This window comes from Rhinatrema bivittatum, chromosome 9, assembly GCF_901001135.1.
Source record: "Rhinatrema bivittatum chromosome 9, aRhiBiv1.1, whole genome shotgun sequence".
Taxonomy (NCBI): Eukaryota; Metazoa; Chordata; class Amphibia; order Gymnophiona; family Rhinatrematidae; genus Rhinatrema; species Rhinatrema bivittatum.
In genome coordinates this window covers 27,251,429-27,269,017 of record NC_042623.1, presented here as the reverse complement: position 1 = coordinate 27,269,017, position 17,589 = coordinate 27,251,429, and the positions used below count along the sequence as shown (strand labels likewise).

At 41.5% G+C, this 17,589-nt stretch overlaps 1 protein-coding gene across 1 annotated transcript in view; it reads right to left on the bottom strand.

Moving 5' to 3' along the window:
• The window catches only part of SND1 (staphylococcal nuclease and tudor domain containing 1), a 1,835,638-nt gene that overhangs the window by 1,652,060 nt on the left and 165,989 nt on the right, over nt 1-17,589 (bottom strand). Inside the window, exon 10 of the mRNA XM_029615915.1 lies at nt 10,958-11,071. Within this exon, the coding sequence (XP_029471775.1) occupies nt 10,958-11,071 (114 nt within the window). The remainder of the gene's footprint in view (nt 1-10,957; nt 11,072-17,589) is intronic.

The following is a 17,589-nucleotide window of genomic DNA, read 5'->3' as shown; positions in this document are numbered from 1 at the left end:
TGATGGTCAACCCTTTGTGTCAAACATTGTGCAATCATCTCAAAAGCTTGTGCCTGAGGAATGTTAGTATATAATGCAGTAATGTCTAATGTTACCAACAAGTAATCACTAGATGGATCCAATTGTACAGTTTGAAGTTTTTGCAATAAATGTATCGTGTCCTTCACATACGATTGTGCCTGTGTCACATACGGTTGCAAGATTTTGTCAATCAATATTGCAGGGGCTTCCAGCACTGAATCATTTAAGGACACGATGGGTCGTATAGGAGGTGTCACTAAATCTTTATGGATTTTTGGCAAAGAATAAATGACAGGCAATCGAGGATGTTGTACAATCAAAAATTTCTTTTCTTTCTCTGTCAATCCTATCGCAGGATCAACAATATTCTGCAAACTCACTAATAAAGTTTGAGTGGGATCTGAAGTCATTTTTTGATAGAATTTTTTGTCATTCAAGTGTTGAGACAATGCTTCCTCATAAACCAATCTGTCTTGAACCACCACCCCTCCACCCTTATCTGCCGGTTTAATGGTCAGTTGTTCATTCTTTTCTAAAGATTTCAGGGCTATTCTCAAAGGAGATGACAAGTTATTCTTCCAATGATGGTCTTGAGCTTCAAACTCACTTAAGTCTTGTAACACTAGCTGTTCAAACGTTTTAATATGGGAGTCCATGGGACCTGGAGGATGCCACTTCGATTTAGGATGAACTAGTGAAATATCTTGATTTGAGCCAAAATCTGCCTGAGCAAAATATAACTTTAAATTCAACTTACGTATAAACCGATGAATTGTGATACGAGACTCAAAAGGTGAATGATATGTAGTCGGCACAAAAGATAAACCGTGATTTAATACAGCCAGTTGTTCCTCAGATAAAACCGTAGATGACAAATTCACCACTGCTGATTCTTTTGTTTCTGTTCCTGGTAGTCGGAGCAGTTTGAAGGGCTGCATGTGTAACCTCGTTGTTGTTGTAACGTTGTCTTCCTCGTGCGCATGTATTGCTGGCTCCGCGTGTGGATAAAAAATCTTTCTGTGGTTGGTCATGATGTGCTCTACCCGAGTTGTCTGCTTCATCAGATCCACTCGAGTTTTCGTCAGACGAGAAATTGTACCTTACCCGTCTTTGTTCACTCCTGTTACCCAACCAATTGTAAACTTTATCCAATTTTTTTCTCTTGTAGTTATTCGGGAAGTCAGTTCGGGTCAGTACACAGGCTCGATTGTCTCCCAGTGAAGTAGTATTTTCTGAATTGAAATGACTCACGATTTGTGAGCATCAATAAATTGATGGATCTGATGAAAAAAGAATTTCTTAAGGGGGAATTGCATGTGATTTGACTATACATAATATAATTTCCCCAAAAAAATATTTTTTGGTGCTTATTGCTAATTAGCAGTAAATGATGACATAGACTTAATTGGCATCTCAGAGACATGGTGGAAAGAGGATAACCAATGGGACAGTGCTCAACTGGGGTACAAATTATATCACAATGACAGAGAGGAGCACCCAGGAGGCAGTGTGGTGCTTTATGTCCTGGATGGCATAGAGTCCAACAGGATAAACATCCTGCATGAGACTAAATGCAAATTTGAATCTTTAAGGGTAGAAAACCCTTGTGTGTCAGGGAAGACTATAGTGATAGGAGTATACTACCGTCCCACCTGGCCAAGATGGTGAGAGACAGTGAAATGCTAAGAGAAATTAGGGAAGCTAACCAAATTGGTAGTGCAGTAATAATGGGAGATTTCAATTACCAATATCTGTAGCGTCAGAAAGTTACCCAAATAAGGAAATAACCAAATGGGAACTATAAATCAAATTATAATTATAGCCTAAATGAAGGTGTCAGCAAGCCTGACCTTGTTTCAACAGAAACAAACCGGTCTTCTCAATCATTCACCTTCAAAACTTTAATGCACTACAGTTTTTTAAAATTTTTCAAAAATATTTTTTCTTAAAATTTAGATTGTAAAACACGGGCCAGAAAATATATTCCAAAACAGACTCTGAAATCATTCGATAGCACCCATTCGATAGGGTGCTATCGAATATTTTCTGGACTGTGGTTTACAATCTAAATTTTAAGAACAAATATTTTTGAAAAATTCTAAAAAACTATAGTGCATTAAAGTTTTGAAGGTAAATGATTGAGAAGACCGGTTGGTTTAGATTTCAATTACCTCAATATTGACTGGTTAAATGTATCATTGGAACATGCTAGAGAAAAAAAATTCCTGGATGGAATAAAAGACAGTTTTATGGAGCAATTGGTTCAGGAACAGACGAAAGAGGGAGCAATTTTAGATCTAATTCTCAGTGGAGCACAGGATTTGGTGAGAGGTAACTGTGGTGGGGCCGCTTGGTAATAGTGATCATAATATGATCAAATTTGAATTAATGATAGGCGGGGGGGGGGGGGGGACAGTAAGCAAACCCACAGCTCTAGTGCTAAACTTTCAAAAGGGAAACTTTGATAAAATGAGAAAAAGAGTTAGAAAAAAAAACTGAAAGTAGCAAAAAGTGTGCAAGAGACGTGGTCATTGTTAAAAACAATACCATCCTAGAAGCACAGTCCAGATATATTCCACACATTAAGAAAGGTGGAAGGAAGGCAAAACGATTACTGGCATGATTAAAAGGGGAGGTAAAAGAGGCTATTTTAGCCAAAAGATCTTCATTCAAAAATTAGAAGGATCCACAGAAAATAGGATAAAGCATAGGCGTTGGCAAATTAAATGTAAGACATTGATAAGACAGTCTAAGAGAATTTGAAAAGAAGTTGGCCATAGAGGCAAAAACTCACTGTAAAAACTTTTTAAAATATATCCGAAGCAGAAAGCCTGGGAGTCAGTTGGACCGTTAGATGATCGAGGAGTTAAAGGAGCACTTACAGAAGATAAGGCCATCGTGGAAAGATTAAACGATTTCTTTGCTTCGGTGTTTACTGAAGAGGAATGTTGGGGAGATACCCATTGGAGAAAGTTTTCATGGGTAATGATTCAGATGGACTGAACCAAATCATGGTGAACCTAGAAGATGTGGTAGGCCTGATTGACAAACCGAAGAGTAGTAAATCACCAGGACTGGATGGTATACAACCCAGGGTTCTGAAGGAACTCAAAAATGAAATTTCAGATCTATTAGTAAAAATTTGTAACCTATCATTAAAATCATCCATTGTACCTGAAGACTGGATGATGACTAATGTAACCCCAATATTTAAAAAGGGCTCCAAGGGCGATCCAGGAAACTACAGACCAGTGAGCCTGACTTCAGTGCCAGGAAAAATAGTGGAAAGTGTTCTAAACATCAAAATCACAGAACATATAGAAAGACATGGTTTAATGGAACAAAGTCAGCATGGCTTTACCTAAGGCAAGTCTTGCCTCACAAATCTGCTTCACTATTTTGAAGGGGTTACTAAACAAGAAGATAAAGGTGAACCTGTAGATGATGTATATTTGGATTTTCAGAAGGCATTTGATAAAGTTCCTCATGAGAGGCTTCTAGGAAAAGTAAAAAGTGATGTCCTTTCGTGGATTACAAACTGGCTAAAGATAGGAAACAGTAGGATTAAATGGACAATTTTCTCAGTGTAGGGGAGGGGACAGTGGAGTGCCTCAGGGATCTGTACTGGGACCCAAATTTTCAGATTATACAAAATTATTCAGAGTAGTTAATTCACAAGCGGATTATGATAAATTACAGGAAAACCTGGCATAATTTTTTTTATTTTTTATTTATAGAGTTTTATATACGATCATTCGGTATTGCCATAACAATGGTTTACATGTTTCCATTTAGTTAACAATCCTAATGTGATATGTACATTGTAGTATTAGTGAAGTCATGGGGTAGTTAGATTAACAACGGTATAACATAGCGTGGGTTAGGATGTAGATGCGCATAGTAAAGGTGGCTTAACAACAGTTTATAAGCTTCCTTTTAGTTAACGATCCTACAAAACGTGTTAGGCATGTTGAAATAAAAGTGAAGTCAAGGGTTAGTTAACAGATTAACAACAGTATAACGTAATTTTGGTTAAAACTGGAAATCATATAATACAGATGGTTTATTAACAATAGGGTTAGGGCTCAGTTTTCATAAATATATGTTCGTAGATTGGGTAGATAACTGTTGTATGGCTCTGTCAATAGGAAAGCTGTGGGTGCTAATCGAGGTTCATTGTGTGTCTTGATAGGCTTTGGTAAACAACCAGGTTTTCAGTTCCTTTTTAAATGTTTTCAGGCTGGGTTGTAGTCTTAATTTGGTTGGCAGTATATTCCAGAGTTTGGGGCTGGCAAGGGAAAATGCGCTATCGTTGATTGTGGTAAGTTGTGTGGAGCGATGGGAGGGAATTGTCAGGAATCCTTTGTTGGCAGATCGAAGGCTTTTGTGAGGTATGTGGGGCTTGATAGTCTCATCTAACCAGTTGGTTTGATCTTTGTGTATAGGTTTGTGTAGCAAGGTTAAAATTTTGTAGTCTACTCGGAACTTTATTGGCAGCCAATGTAGGGATGTAAGAATTGGGGGTTATGTGTTCGTATTTTTTTGTTCCTGTTAGTATTCTGGCTGCTGAATTTTGGATAATAGTGGTTAACACATTGAAATAGTCTGTTCAGTGTGCTGCGGCAGTCAAAAAAGCAAACAATGTTGGGAATTATTAGAAAGGGAATGATGAATAAAATGGAAAATATCAATGCCTCTGTATCGCTCCATGGTGAGACCGCAACTTGAATACTGTGTACAATTCTGGTTGCCGCATCTCAAAAAAGATAGTTGCGATGGAGAAGGTACAGAGAAGGGCAACCAAAATGATAAGGGGAATGGAACAGCTCCCCTATGAGGAAAGACTAAAGAGGTTAGGACTTTTCAGCTTGGAGAAGAGACGGCTGAGGGGGGGATATGATAGAGATGTTTAAAATTATGAGAGTTCTAGAACGGGTAGATGTGAATCGGTTATTTACTCTTTCAGATAGTAGAAAGACTAGGGGGCACTCCATGAAGTTAGCATGGGGCACATTTAAAACTAATCGGAGAAAGTTCTTTTTTACTCAACGTACAATTAAACTCTGGAATTTGTTGCCAGAGGATGTGGTTAGTGCAGTTAGTATAACTGTGTTTAAGAAAGGATTGGATAAGTTTTTGGAGGAGAAGTCCATTACCTGCTATTAAGTTCACTTAGAGAATAGCCACTGCCATTAGCAATGGTAACATGGAATAGACTTAGTTTTTGGGTACTTGCCAGGTTCTTATGGCCTGGATTGGCCACTGTTGGAAACAGGATGCTGGGCTTGATGGACCCTTGGTCTGACCCAGTATGGCATGTTCTTATGTTCTTATGCTACTATCTTTTAACTAGTTACCAATCCAGGGTAAGACATCTCTTCTCTAACCCCAGGCTTTCCAGTTTTTTGAGCTTTTTTTTTTTTTTTTTTAGAAGGAACTTTAACCAAATGTCATCTGAAAATTCAAAACACTATATTGATCAGAACATTTATATCCATGTGCTTATTTACTCCACAAAGAATCCTTCTAGTAAGGCACAACTTCCCTTTGCTACATCTATGCTGATTTTTCCTCATTAAGCTTTGTTTGCCCAAATACTGAGATCCTTGTTTCAGAATTTGTTGGCAGTTCCTTCTATGTGACAAATTCACCACAAGTAATCTAGAGAAAGGATATTTTATTTTGTGGGCCCATACTTATGGTACTCGTTACCCGCACTAGTGAAAAACGAGTCATCTTTACTTACATTTCGTGAAGACACCTGTTCTAAGTAGCTTTGTAAGAAGATTTTCTGTCCTGCAGATATCATTGCTTGGGAGGGGCTGCCAGGTTCAGTTTTAGCAGTCAAATATTAGCACTTTAACCTAAGATGCCTTAAAAGTAATTAGGCCTGGTACCTTGCTTTGGGTTCCCTTGTTCTGATGTGTTAATTATAATTATCTATGAGCGCTTTCTCAAGACAACATGTGTGTGACACTGTTGCTTTTTTGTTTTAGTTATTTTAATATTTGTCTGATTTTAGTACTTGTATTTTTGAACTTGAAATATGTTCAATTTTAGTATGTGTATCTCCTGGTTTATGTATTTATTAGTTATGGTATTTATTTTTAGTGTAAATGAACATTTTTATTAACTATGTATGTTACTTGTAACCTGCCTAGTATTGTAGATAGGTGGGCTATGAATTTATAAATAAAATTGAATATGTCTAGTAATTTTGTTCTTAATTATGGCTGCCACCATTTTGCCAGGCACTGGTCTGTAGTTCCTTGGGTCCCACCAAAGCCCTTTTTGGTGTTAAATTTACTACCTTCCAGTCCTCAGGTATAGATGAAAATTTGAATGATAGGTTACAGATTACCAGTAGTAGGGTCTGCAATTTCATGTTTGAGTTCCTTGAGAAATCTGGGGCTGATGCAATAAAGTGCACAGGTTTACGTGCGTTTTGGACACGCTAGACTAGCACATCCAAAATGTGCGTCCAAACAACCATGTAGCTGGATAGCGCTCATCACATGTAAATTCCATGTAGATGAGGATGTTAGTTATTACCCCTTGATGCAAAAAAACTTGCTGGGCACCCAACGTGCACTTTTTATCATGGCAAATTTAACTCCAGCCCTGGAGGTCGCGTAAAGTCAATCCGCGAGTCAAGGGCTCAGGAGAAATTTAAAAAATAGTGTCCTGTGTGATTCCTACTTTTATTCTTAAACACCTAATGCTTGTGGTGTTTAAGAATAAAGGTATAATGTAACAGCTGGTTGCATAATATACACACACAACAGACATGCTCCAGGCTGATTTTGTACGTATATATTGGGCATCCAAAATCCGACCTGAAGTAGGATAAAACATACACTCACACTGCACGCCCTTTGCGACTGTGGGCGCACAGCCACCTCTCCTGGGCACCCAACGCGTTTGAGCGCGTCCTTTTTAACGCAGCAGCTCATTAAAATATAGCACTGGGCACCCAAGGAGAGGTGGCTGTGCGCACGTTAGGAAAATGGGCGCTCAATACAATTGCCCATTTTAATGCACGTCTCATTGCATCGGCCTGTCTGGGATTAATACTATCAGGTCCCAGTAAGTTGCTACTATTTAGTTTGTCAATTTGCCCAAGCATTTCTTCCAGATTCACACTGATTTGATTCTGTTCCTCTAGAAAATGGTTTCAAATGTGGCTCTTTTTATCACGCTCCTCTGTAAAGACCGAGCAAAAAAATTAATTTAGTTTTATCTGCTACGGCCTTTTCCTCCCTGAGCACCCCTTCTATCCCCTGATTATCTAAATGGCCCAGCTGCCTGCCCTGCAGGTTGCGTTCCTAATATACATGAAAAGGATTTTATGAATTGCTTTTGCCTCTTTGGCAAGCCTCTGCTCAGATTTTCTTCTGGACCTGCTTTATTAGGGTTTTACACACCTACTTTGGCAGTGCTTGTGTTCTTTTCCACTTTCCTCAGTCCCTGCTTTCTTTCTTTTTTTTTTTTTTTAAGAGATGTCTTTTTGGCTTTGATCGCCTCTTTCACAGCACCATTTAAGCAATGATGGCTTGTGCTTATTCTTCTTTTGACCTTTTCACCCTCAACAACTTTGCCCTCCAGAACACCTCCTCCCAGTGTACACACACAAAAATACATGGGAAGCTGGATTATGCAGGTACTATGTGCACCAGCCCCTCCCCCCCAGCTGACTTTCAGAGGACTATTCACATGCACAGAACAGAGTTTTATTATACACATAAGTTGCTTTGAAAATCAGGTCCTCAGTGTTTACGTTTGAGCCTTCCCGTACTTTTCCATGTACTCTGTGCTTTTCATTAGTCATGCTCAGATTGACATTTTAATTTGTGCCTTGAATAGTGAATCTGCCAAGCAGAGGCAATACCTCACCTACCAGAAAGGTTAATCACTGCTTGATGTGCATAATACACAGATCAGAACAGGCACACTGCAACCTCTCCATCCGGCGCACGGCTCTAAAAACCTCACGAGTCGCAGCTTTACCCTTGCTCCCAGTGATTTCCCTACTTCCCCCAAAGAGTCCGTGCATATGCTTCGCTGCATATACTGAAGGGAGGGGGGGACTTTATAGAGCAGACTGCCTGTAAATTAAATTGCATGGAGCTATTAACCCTCATACCACTCTGCATCAGGGACAGCATTGGTCAGATAGCACAGCCAGCACCACCAGACTAACAAAATGGCCTGTTTCATAGACCCTCTAATTAATGGCGATCTAAGCTTCCTTCTCCAGCAGTGCAAGGTAACAAAAGGAAAAAGTCCTTCTCGGTGAATCATGAACTAATGAATCCTGTGTGATAAACGTGAGCGAAAGGCAAATTTATAGTTCTTACAATGAACTGGTTTATGCCTCTGCAGCATCCACGTCGGGAGAGCCCGCCACCCCATGCTAAAGTACAAGAACTACAACCACAGTCTGGCTCTGTCTCTATTTGAATACATTACGTTCCTCGACAGAGAAATAGAGATATTAAACACCAACAGCTCATGCACTCCACATTCATTTTTTCTTCCTGTGAGTGCATGAGAGATGAAGGCAAGAAGATGAAAGGACAATTTTTATTACTGTGAATTTCTAGTTTGTCCGTTTTCATCTACTTTATCAGGCGCCTTGGGAACAATTTGCATCCTTTTAGGATAAAGGCAATGGCCTGACAGCTATTCCTTGGCTGCAGCCTCAACCCCATCCCCATTGTTTCATGGATAACCCCCCATAACAAAACCAAAGGAACAAGACTGACAGGTGCAAGGTGTCAAAATGCTTCTCCAGCCTGAATGCTCTCTTTATTGGTGTTATAAATCAGAATGCAATCAGCTGCCATTCAGGGCTTTCTGGTCCCCGGAGCATGAGATGTGCTCTTAGGACTGTAGAGCCAGAGTTACAAGCTGACCAGGGGAACAGAAAAAAAAAAAACCAGATGTTGTCAATAAAAATGCCCAGGGGGCACATAAGGTATGATTCTGTCCACATCCCAGTACTAACTCTGTGGTGCCAAGGATTTAGTATAAGCCTGCTGTATCCAGGAGCTGGAAAAACCATATGATCCCCCACAAAGAAGCTGATCTAGTTTTGGTTTTACCCTCCCATGTCCCCCCCCCCTCCCCCCCATTCAGTGCACTTATGGTTTTGTAATGCTGATTATCTTACAACAACCAGAAGCGCCCTGAATGCATTAGAACAAAATGCAGTCTGTTCTTTCACCTGGCATGGTACACAGCTAACATTCCCACACCCCAGTCAGATCTCAATAATCTCCTCCACATCTACTGCTGCTCTCTTGGCATCCTGGACATGCCCTGCTTACCACTACTGATGAAATTCTTATTACAGCAAGAGCAGCAGCAAATTCTAATGGCTTAATGCATCAAACGGTGGTGGTGCAAAGTGGGTTATTCTGAAGCTGACAGCTTTAGCTCCATTACAATTCTCAGCCCACAGGATAACAAACCCATAAGCAAACAGAGAAAATGCCTAGTGATAATCTAAGTTAACATCCGCTCTTTAACTGAGTTAGGCCCCCTACATCCCAAAGCTACTCAGTAATAGATGTGCAACATCTTTAAAAAGAAGCCCAGTAGTACACTGCATTTGATATCAGTGAGCTGGGAAGTAATGTGACCTCTTCAATCTCCACAGAAATAACCACAAAACCAGCAGTGGTACCAGTTCTCCCCTCTGTCAGAGTTCACTGACCATCACCACCAAAAAAAATCCACAGTGCTGACATAGCAGATACAAAACAGGATGGCAAACAGACTGTAGGACCCACCTGATCCGCCCATTCTTCCCTTCCTGTTGCAATATTAGTCTACTTGATCTCTGGTTTTAACCTCAACTGTGGATTGTCTGTGCTTATCCCAGGTTCTCTCATATTCAATTTTACCCCAACACCTCCCCCTGGGGAGGCTGGACCATGTATCCACGGCCCTTTCTGTGAAGAAATGTGATTTACTCCTCAGTTTACCCTCTTTGAGCCTCATTATCAGAACATGTTGGTCTAGAACTTCCTGGGCACTGAAAAAGGTTTGCCCTTCTGTATTGAGAAATCTGAATGTCTATCATATCCCCCCTCTCCTCTAGAGTATACGCATGTGTGGGTCCCTCAAGTCATTTGCTAGGGCTTAGAGAGCAAATGTTGCACTAAGTCTTGCGGTAACCAGTGCACCCTTTCCTAGACAGAGGACAACACCCCACATAAACACACCTAAAGAGACACTCAGGTCTCTATTGTTTTGTCATTTGCTGTCAGACATACATCAACGCCTTGGGAATGCAAAGGTGCTCTTCTCTACTCAACAAACCATAGTAGTCAGGTTCAGGCACCTGAGGCATATTAGCCACACATTATAAAATGACAACAGAAAAACAGATGCAGGAAAAGCGTCCCAGGGAGGATTTGCTACTGGACCTGGGAAAGGAAATTTCTATGCACCCTCCACAGCAGTTTATATGAAAACACACACTAGGTAATACAGATGTGCTAATACCACACCTTGCTACATGCAGAGCACAGGATGAGGGTTGTCATCGCAATCCAGGTCAAACGGGCTTGCTTTTGCCCACTCCATGCAAGGATTTGTAGTTTGATTCTTAAGGGAAATCAATGGAAAAGCCCATGCATGCAACAGGGCAAAACCAGGACTGGATCAGCACATCAGATTGACCCGAGGTGAGGCAGCAACTCTACATGGGTTCATCACAGAACATCTAGCCAACTTCTAGAAACATGTCACAAAAATTCCATTCTTCTGTCTCTACCTCCTAAAAATGCATCCCTCCCCAACCCCAGGTTCCAATGCAGCAACCTCCGCAAAACCCGGAATATAGCCAGGTTTACACACCCCCTAGTCTGAGTGCACCAAAGTGTAAAGTTCGCCGTATTCAGAGGAAAAGAAGGGTCTTGAATCTTACCTGAGCACTTTCCCCCTCTAACCTGGGTGGTCTGATGCTGGACAGGTGAATAGTTTTGCATTCCCCAGAGTTCAGCTTCACTACAATAGCATCTGCATTCAACACCTGCATCACCTGCACACAACATATGAAAAGTAAAACATGGTTACAGACAAGTTGTGCAATTCACAATGGGTATCCCAAACATGGCTTCAAGCAACTTTTCTGCCTGGGTTTTATTTTTAAAAGCTTCTAAAAACAAGATCTCAAAAGAATAACTGCACTTTTTGAGTAGCATAGAAGATTTTTAGAGCACATGTGATGAGTACCAATACTCAACATGCATTGATGAAGCATTTTACTACGTGGTATTTGGAGTTTTGGATAGATCTACAGAGCCCATAAATGTGTCAGATTTCTTCTGATATCACAGGGATTCAACTGGCTCCTGCTGCAGTTCTGACATTTGTGGCATCACAGATTTACGAGTCAGTCATAGCAATGGAGTGCAGAGAGACCTAATGCCTGCTTTTATGGGTGCGTGGGAACTGCAAGAAGCTAAACCTCCATGTCAACCACAAGCATTTCCCATAGTATCTGTCCGCTCCACCTGGAATTTACAGATCTATAGCAAGGACGGATGTCCCCAGGGCTATTACTGCACAGCTGACCATCTGTGCGAAAAGCAAATTTCCCTTTGCTTCTAACCCTGGCTTAATGAAAATTTAACTGGGCTATGTTTACCTTGATTAAGAAATTGACATGTTAAAGAATGTGGCTTGTCTCTCATTTTATCATTGCCTGCCATATAAAAAGAAAGTGTTTCTATTTTCTTTGTATGGATGTCATGCCAACCCAAGTATTACATTGTGAATTTCTGGCTGTAACTTTAGCAGCTTCATGCTCGTTCCAAAATTTTACACTTTTAATTTTACAGAATGTTACATGTACAGAAACATAATAAAAATCTAATATTTTCCACATCTTAATTAGAAACAGTGACGATTAAAATGGAACAAATCAATTCCCTGGCGAATAAGATACCTGACATTTTTGCAGATCTGAAGTCTGACACACTATATTAGTATCAGCGGTGCTGGCAGTGAGGCTCTGATGTTCCCAGAGATCCCCCTCCTTTTCACCACTTCACTATGCAACCTTGGGCAAGTCTCAGAACCTCTGTGCTCACACAGCAGGGTTTACTATGTTCAGGGATTAATTTTTGGCATGACTCAGAAGCAAACCAGAGCTCTAAGGTACCATCAGCGACAACTTCCTGCTGTTGCCAATGGCCGCAGCAGCTTGGTGGTTTTAACTCCGAAACTACTGTGATGCCACAGTTACTAGAAGGCACCTGGCGTTAATAGCAGCTCAGAGGCCTGGGCAGGTTCTAAGCCTTAGCAAAAAATGAAGAAAAAAAAAAGTTATGTGCACTAAATGTAAGGTACGTGCTAAAAGATGATGGTAGGGGAAAAAAAAAATTAACTCATTACCAAGACCAGTGTGGTCATTGCTAAGCGTCTGGCTTCCTAGGTCCCCTGCATAGTCTGCTAGACAGGTCCAACTACATGAGCATACGCACTTCCACTAGGACTTCTAGTTATGACTGTATTTGTGGCCTGTTGCACAGACCCAGTTGCTAGTTAATTTTAATTATCACGGTCTGCCAAGACCAGGTTGCAGAGTCAGTGCTTCAAGATTCTCAGAACAGGGACGGTGCGGCCCCGTGCACTTAAATGATCAACAAGAAACCCATCTATGTTTTGGGATCTGCCAGGTCCTTGCCACCCGAGCCGACCACTGTTGGAGAAATGAAGCTGACTTGATGGACTTTGTTCAGACCTAGAATGGCATTTATGTTCTTAGGTTAATTGCCAAATAAATAAATTCTTGAGTATACAGAGATGCAGTGTCACCTGAAACAGTTTAAACACCTTGGCGACATTTCTTAGTCTTCCTCGGTTAAATGGGCCAGTTTCATAACTATGGACGTATAAACATGAGTTACCCAACTAGATAACAGTTTTGTCCTTAGGACAAAGCTGTGTTCGTAATAGCCAGCATTTAGAGCGCCGTTGGCATTGCCCCTTTTGCCAGCTTCTCCTTGCTTAAGAAAATTCAGCTTCATTTGACCGATATTGCCTGAAGAACAAACGTCGGTAATACCGAAAGCTCTTATCTTAAAATATCCCAGTAACGTTACCGCTATCTTGGTGGTTCTCTTTTTACGGTATTTCTTTTTGCAGTTTTATATAGTATTTCTGTTCTACTTTCAGGTTGCTCCTGAAATCTGTCCAGGCTTTTCTGCAGTTCAAGTGAAAAACAGGAGATATTTACATCTCAAAGCCTAGCAGAAGTCTTGGCAGCATGTCCACATGAGAAAAGCTTACGTAAACAGTAAGCCATGCAGTTTAGCTTTAATTTTAGAGGAGTCAAAAGCTGAATATTTTCCTTCCAATTACAGCCCTGTGGGAGAGGGGCTCAGGATAAAATGGATACTGGGATCCTCAAGGCACATGGAACCAGAGTTACTTAATGTGCCTTGATAAAACACGGCTATGGGGCTATTGGGGGAAGCTGGAAATTAACACTTCCTCAGAAGATCAGATGGTACGCAGGTGGCTGAAGAAGGAACCAGAAATACAGTGTGTGTTAAAAACCAAGCCTGTGTTGGGTCAGCGAAGTTAGTGAAACACTTGCATATGTTACTGCAGTAGAAGCTGTAGTCCAGGCATGGCCAAACTCTGGTACTAGAGACACAAACAGACCAGGCTTTCAGAACATCCACAATGAATATAATTGAGATAAATGTACATGTACTGCCTCCATCATATGTAAATGTATCTCATGCATACTCATTGTGGACATACTGAAAGCCTGACTTGTTTGTGGTTCTTGAGGACTGGAGTTGGCCACCCCTGCTGTAATCTTTAAATTGTGACATGAAGTACATAGCAAGCTGAGTTATTTGAAAGACCAGTTTTAGTACATATGCATTTCATTGGGTGAAGCACATGTGCAGTGCAAAGATTTTCAGCAGGATGGAGAACTGCCATTATGCTTCTCATCCAAACTGATATGAGTCAATCCCCAGACACTTTACACAATGAAGGTAACCAGGGAACTTTATTTGCAAGATATCACTAATCTGGAGTTAATCATGTGCTCTTACTGCAGTATTCCTTCTGGTTGCATGAAAAATCCATCCAGAAGGCAGAAAATTTAATATAGTCTTCTAGACTTGCTAAATTTAGACCATCAGGGATTTACTAACCAGTCCTAGGAATATTAGTGCCCATTTAAGCATTATGGGAATTGTAGTCTGGCTTCTCAGGACAAGGCCTAAAATGACCAGAGATGAAAACAGAAACAAAAAAAAACCAAAACAGAATGAGTACAAAGTGCCCCTGAAGGTTTAGATTTCACCACTGGGTCAACTGTCTGGTGCCTCGGTCCTGGACATGCTATAAAGGCCTCACCCATCCCTTAGATGCAGGAAGATGCTATGTGTTTCAGGGTCCAGATAGGGCAAAGATCTGCGCCTTTTCATTGGCTGCTATGAGAATAAGACATTTGTGACTCAGCTAGAACCACCTTTCTGCTTACCGTCCTCGAAAGTCAAACCAGCAACTGCCCATGAAAATCTAATTTAAGGCATGTCAGTGACAAATTGGAAAAGTGAAGTCACCGATGTGTAAACACTTCAGCAGCTGAACAATCCTAGAAATACACAAAGCTGGATGGTCAGAAGGCAAAATTAAAACTTAGTATTTATCAATTTTCAGAAAGCTCTGTGGTTAAATTGAGGTTGATTTTCAGCCAGATTTAGGGACCTAAAACTTCAGCTTCTGAATTAGGAAATGAATTGCAGGGGTTATGATTTAGAAACTTAAGTTAGAGATCTGGTGCTAAAAACCAGTGCCAGCCTCCTATTCTCTCTCTCCCCCCCCCCCCCCCCCCCCCCCCCCCCAAATATAACTTCAACCCCATTTTAGGATTCTAAATTTAGGGGCCTTGTGAAAATAAGCCCCTATACATTTAGGGACTGATTCATGGTCAATTTTCCAAAGGAGCTGATTTAGGTGGCCAGCTCCCAAACTTTTAAAATTTATCCCTTAATGTTTGCATGCTCCTTTACTTTTGGCAGCTTCATTGCTGCAGAACCAAGCAAAGCTGGCCACTGCTTTACTGTCACTACAGACCTGTCCTTTATCATTTTGACACATCCAGTCTGAACAGCATAAACAACCGAAGAGTGGCCTCAAGGAAATAGATCTTTGAAAATAGAAGGGCCAAGACCACAGCCAAAATATTTAATATAAAATGTTTAAAAAACACTTTTAGAGAAAAAAAAAAACAACAGACACGACCTCGGAGTAAAACCAACCTAGAGAAACAGTATCAGGCGACAGCCACAGTGGTATTTCACAAATTATGGGAACAGTTGCTGCACTATGAAATAAGCTGCTTGTTTTTTGTTTTGGATTTTTTTTTGGTTTGGTTTTTTTTTTTTTTTTTTTAAAGATTTCTAATCTGCACCATCATAAAAAGGCAGAGTACAAAGCAATACTCAAAAAAAAAAAATAGCGAACATATTGCATCTTGACAATTCAAGCACTACCTGTGAGACAATCATATCCCATTTCCACCTTAAAACATTCTCTCAGTATTAAATACCACCCTAAACAAATGTGTTTTTAATTCCTTTCTAAAAGATTTTGTACATTGTATTGCACGAACCTGCTCAAGCAAGAAGTTCCAGAGTAATTGGTCCAGCTACGGAGAAAGCTCTCTCCCTTGTGATGTCCAAATAAGCAATTTTAATACATGGAACTTAAATTCTTACTAGCAGACTATCGAGAAGGTCTATATACTCGCATCACTGGATTTATCCAGCAGTCCGTGCCCTCATGCAGCAGCCTAGGTATCAGATGACAGTCTAATCTGGATTCTATATCTGATCAGAAGCCAAAGAAGTGATGTTAAACAGTAGAAAATATGTCGTCACAAGTGTGTACCTGTCAAGGTACGCGCTATGGCATTTTATACCAATTGCAGAGCACGTATGGCATCTGCTGGGAGACCAATATACCAGGCATTACGGTAGTCCACGCCCACTAATACAAGGGCCTGAAGATCAGTACCAAAGTCTGACAACTCAAGAAACAGTCTCCACCTTCTCAACACAGACAGCTTGTAAAAGGAAGATTTGACAGTTAGGCCAGGATGAAGTATTACTGGGATGCTATGAACAAAAAAACTAGAAAGACTTTGGGAAATCAGAATCTAAGGCTTTACGGTGGATGATCATTTCACTTTCTGATATTAGCCTGCTATGCATTAGCCAGCATTTAACTGAACTTAAAACATAAAGAGACAAGGTTAAAATGTACGAAGTCAAGACGAATTGTACGACGTGAAGACTTGAATGTTTATAATTACGCCATGACAGGATCTTACGTAGTGGAGAAAGGTAAAGACTGAATAGGATAGTGGACAAGGTCAAACCTCGATGAACTCTGGTGGTGACAACGTACCGGTCAGAAGCCGTGTTGCCAAGTCTGACCTGTTGAAAGCATCACGAAAAATATGAGGAAAACAGGTTCTGCACCATGCCAGAAATGTCAACAGACCTCAGCCATGACAAGAGAATTCGATCAAGGATACTGAAGGAGGTGGAGATACCTAGGTGAACCAGAACATAATTCATGCTGCCGTTGAAATATATATATATATATATATATATATATATATCAACCTAATAATTGAAGGTTGACCGACGTGCCGCAAATGCGCAGTAGAGACCAGCTCTACCGCGCATGTGCAGGCGAGCACGTCGGTCTGAGCCAGCGTCAGAAAAAAAAAATGGCGGCGTCGAGTGGCAGCGGCGTCCGGTGGCAGCGGCGGCGTCGGGTGGCAGCGGCGTCCGGTGGCAGCGGCGGCGGGTGGCAGCGGCGGCGGCGGGTGGCAGAGGCGGCAGCGAGGGAGGAGAGAGAGAGGGAGGGACTGACTGAGAGAGGAAGGGACTGACTGAGAGGGGAGGAGAGAGAGGGAGTGGGACTGAGTGATAGGGAGGGGAGTGAGTGGGACTGAGTGAGAGGAGGGAGGGAGTGAGTGGGACTGAGTGAGAGGAGGGAGGGAGTGAGTGGGACTGAGTGAGGGGGAGGGAGTGAGTGGGTCAGAGAGGGAGGGAGGGAGTGGGACAGAGAGAGAGGGAGGGAGTGGGACAGAGAGAGAGGGGGAGGGAGTGGGACTGAGTGGGACTGAGTGAGAGTGAGTGGGACTGAGTGAGAGGGAGGGAGAGAGGGGGAGTGAGTGAGAGGGAGGGTGGGGAGGAGTGGGTGAGTGTGAGGGAGGGAGGTAGGGGGTGGTGAAGAGTGAGGGGAGAGAGAATGAGGGGGAGGTGAGAGACAGAGGGATATAGCCCGTTTTAACGGGCTTAACAGCTTGTATATATATATATAGAAAGAGAGAGAGAGAGAGAGATCACTGAATTCTGTAAACAAAGTCAGACCCGCAGTTTTGAGATACCAAAAGAAAACTTTGAAACTTGTGAGTAGTAGCGCTACTCAAGGCTTCAAATCTAGCTACCGATGAGAGGTTTAAGGACTAGGAGTGGCACAGATGGCTGGCGGGGAAATTCTTTTTTGGCA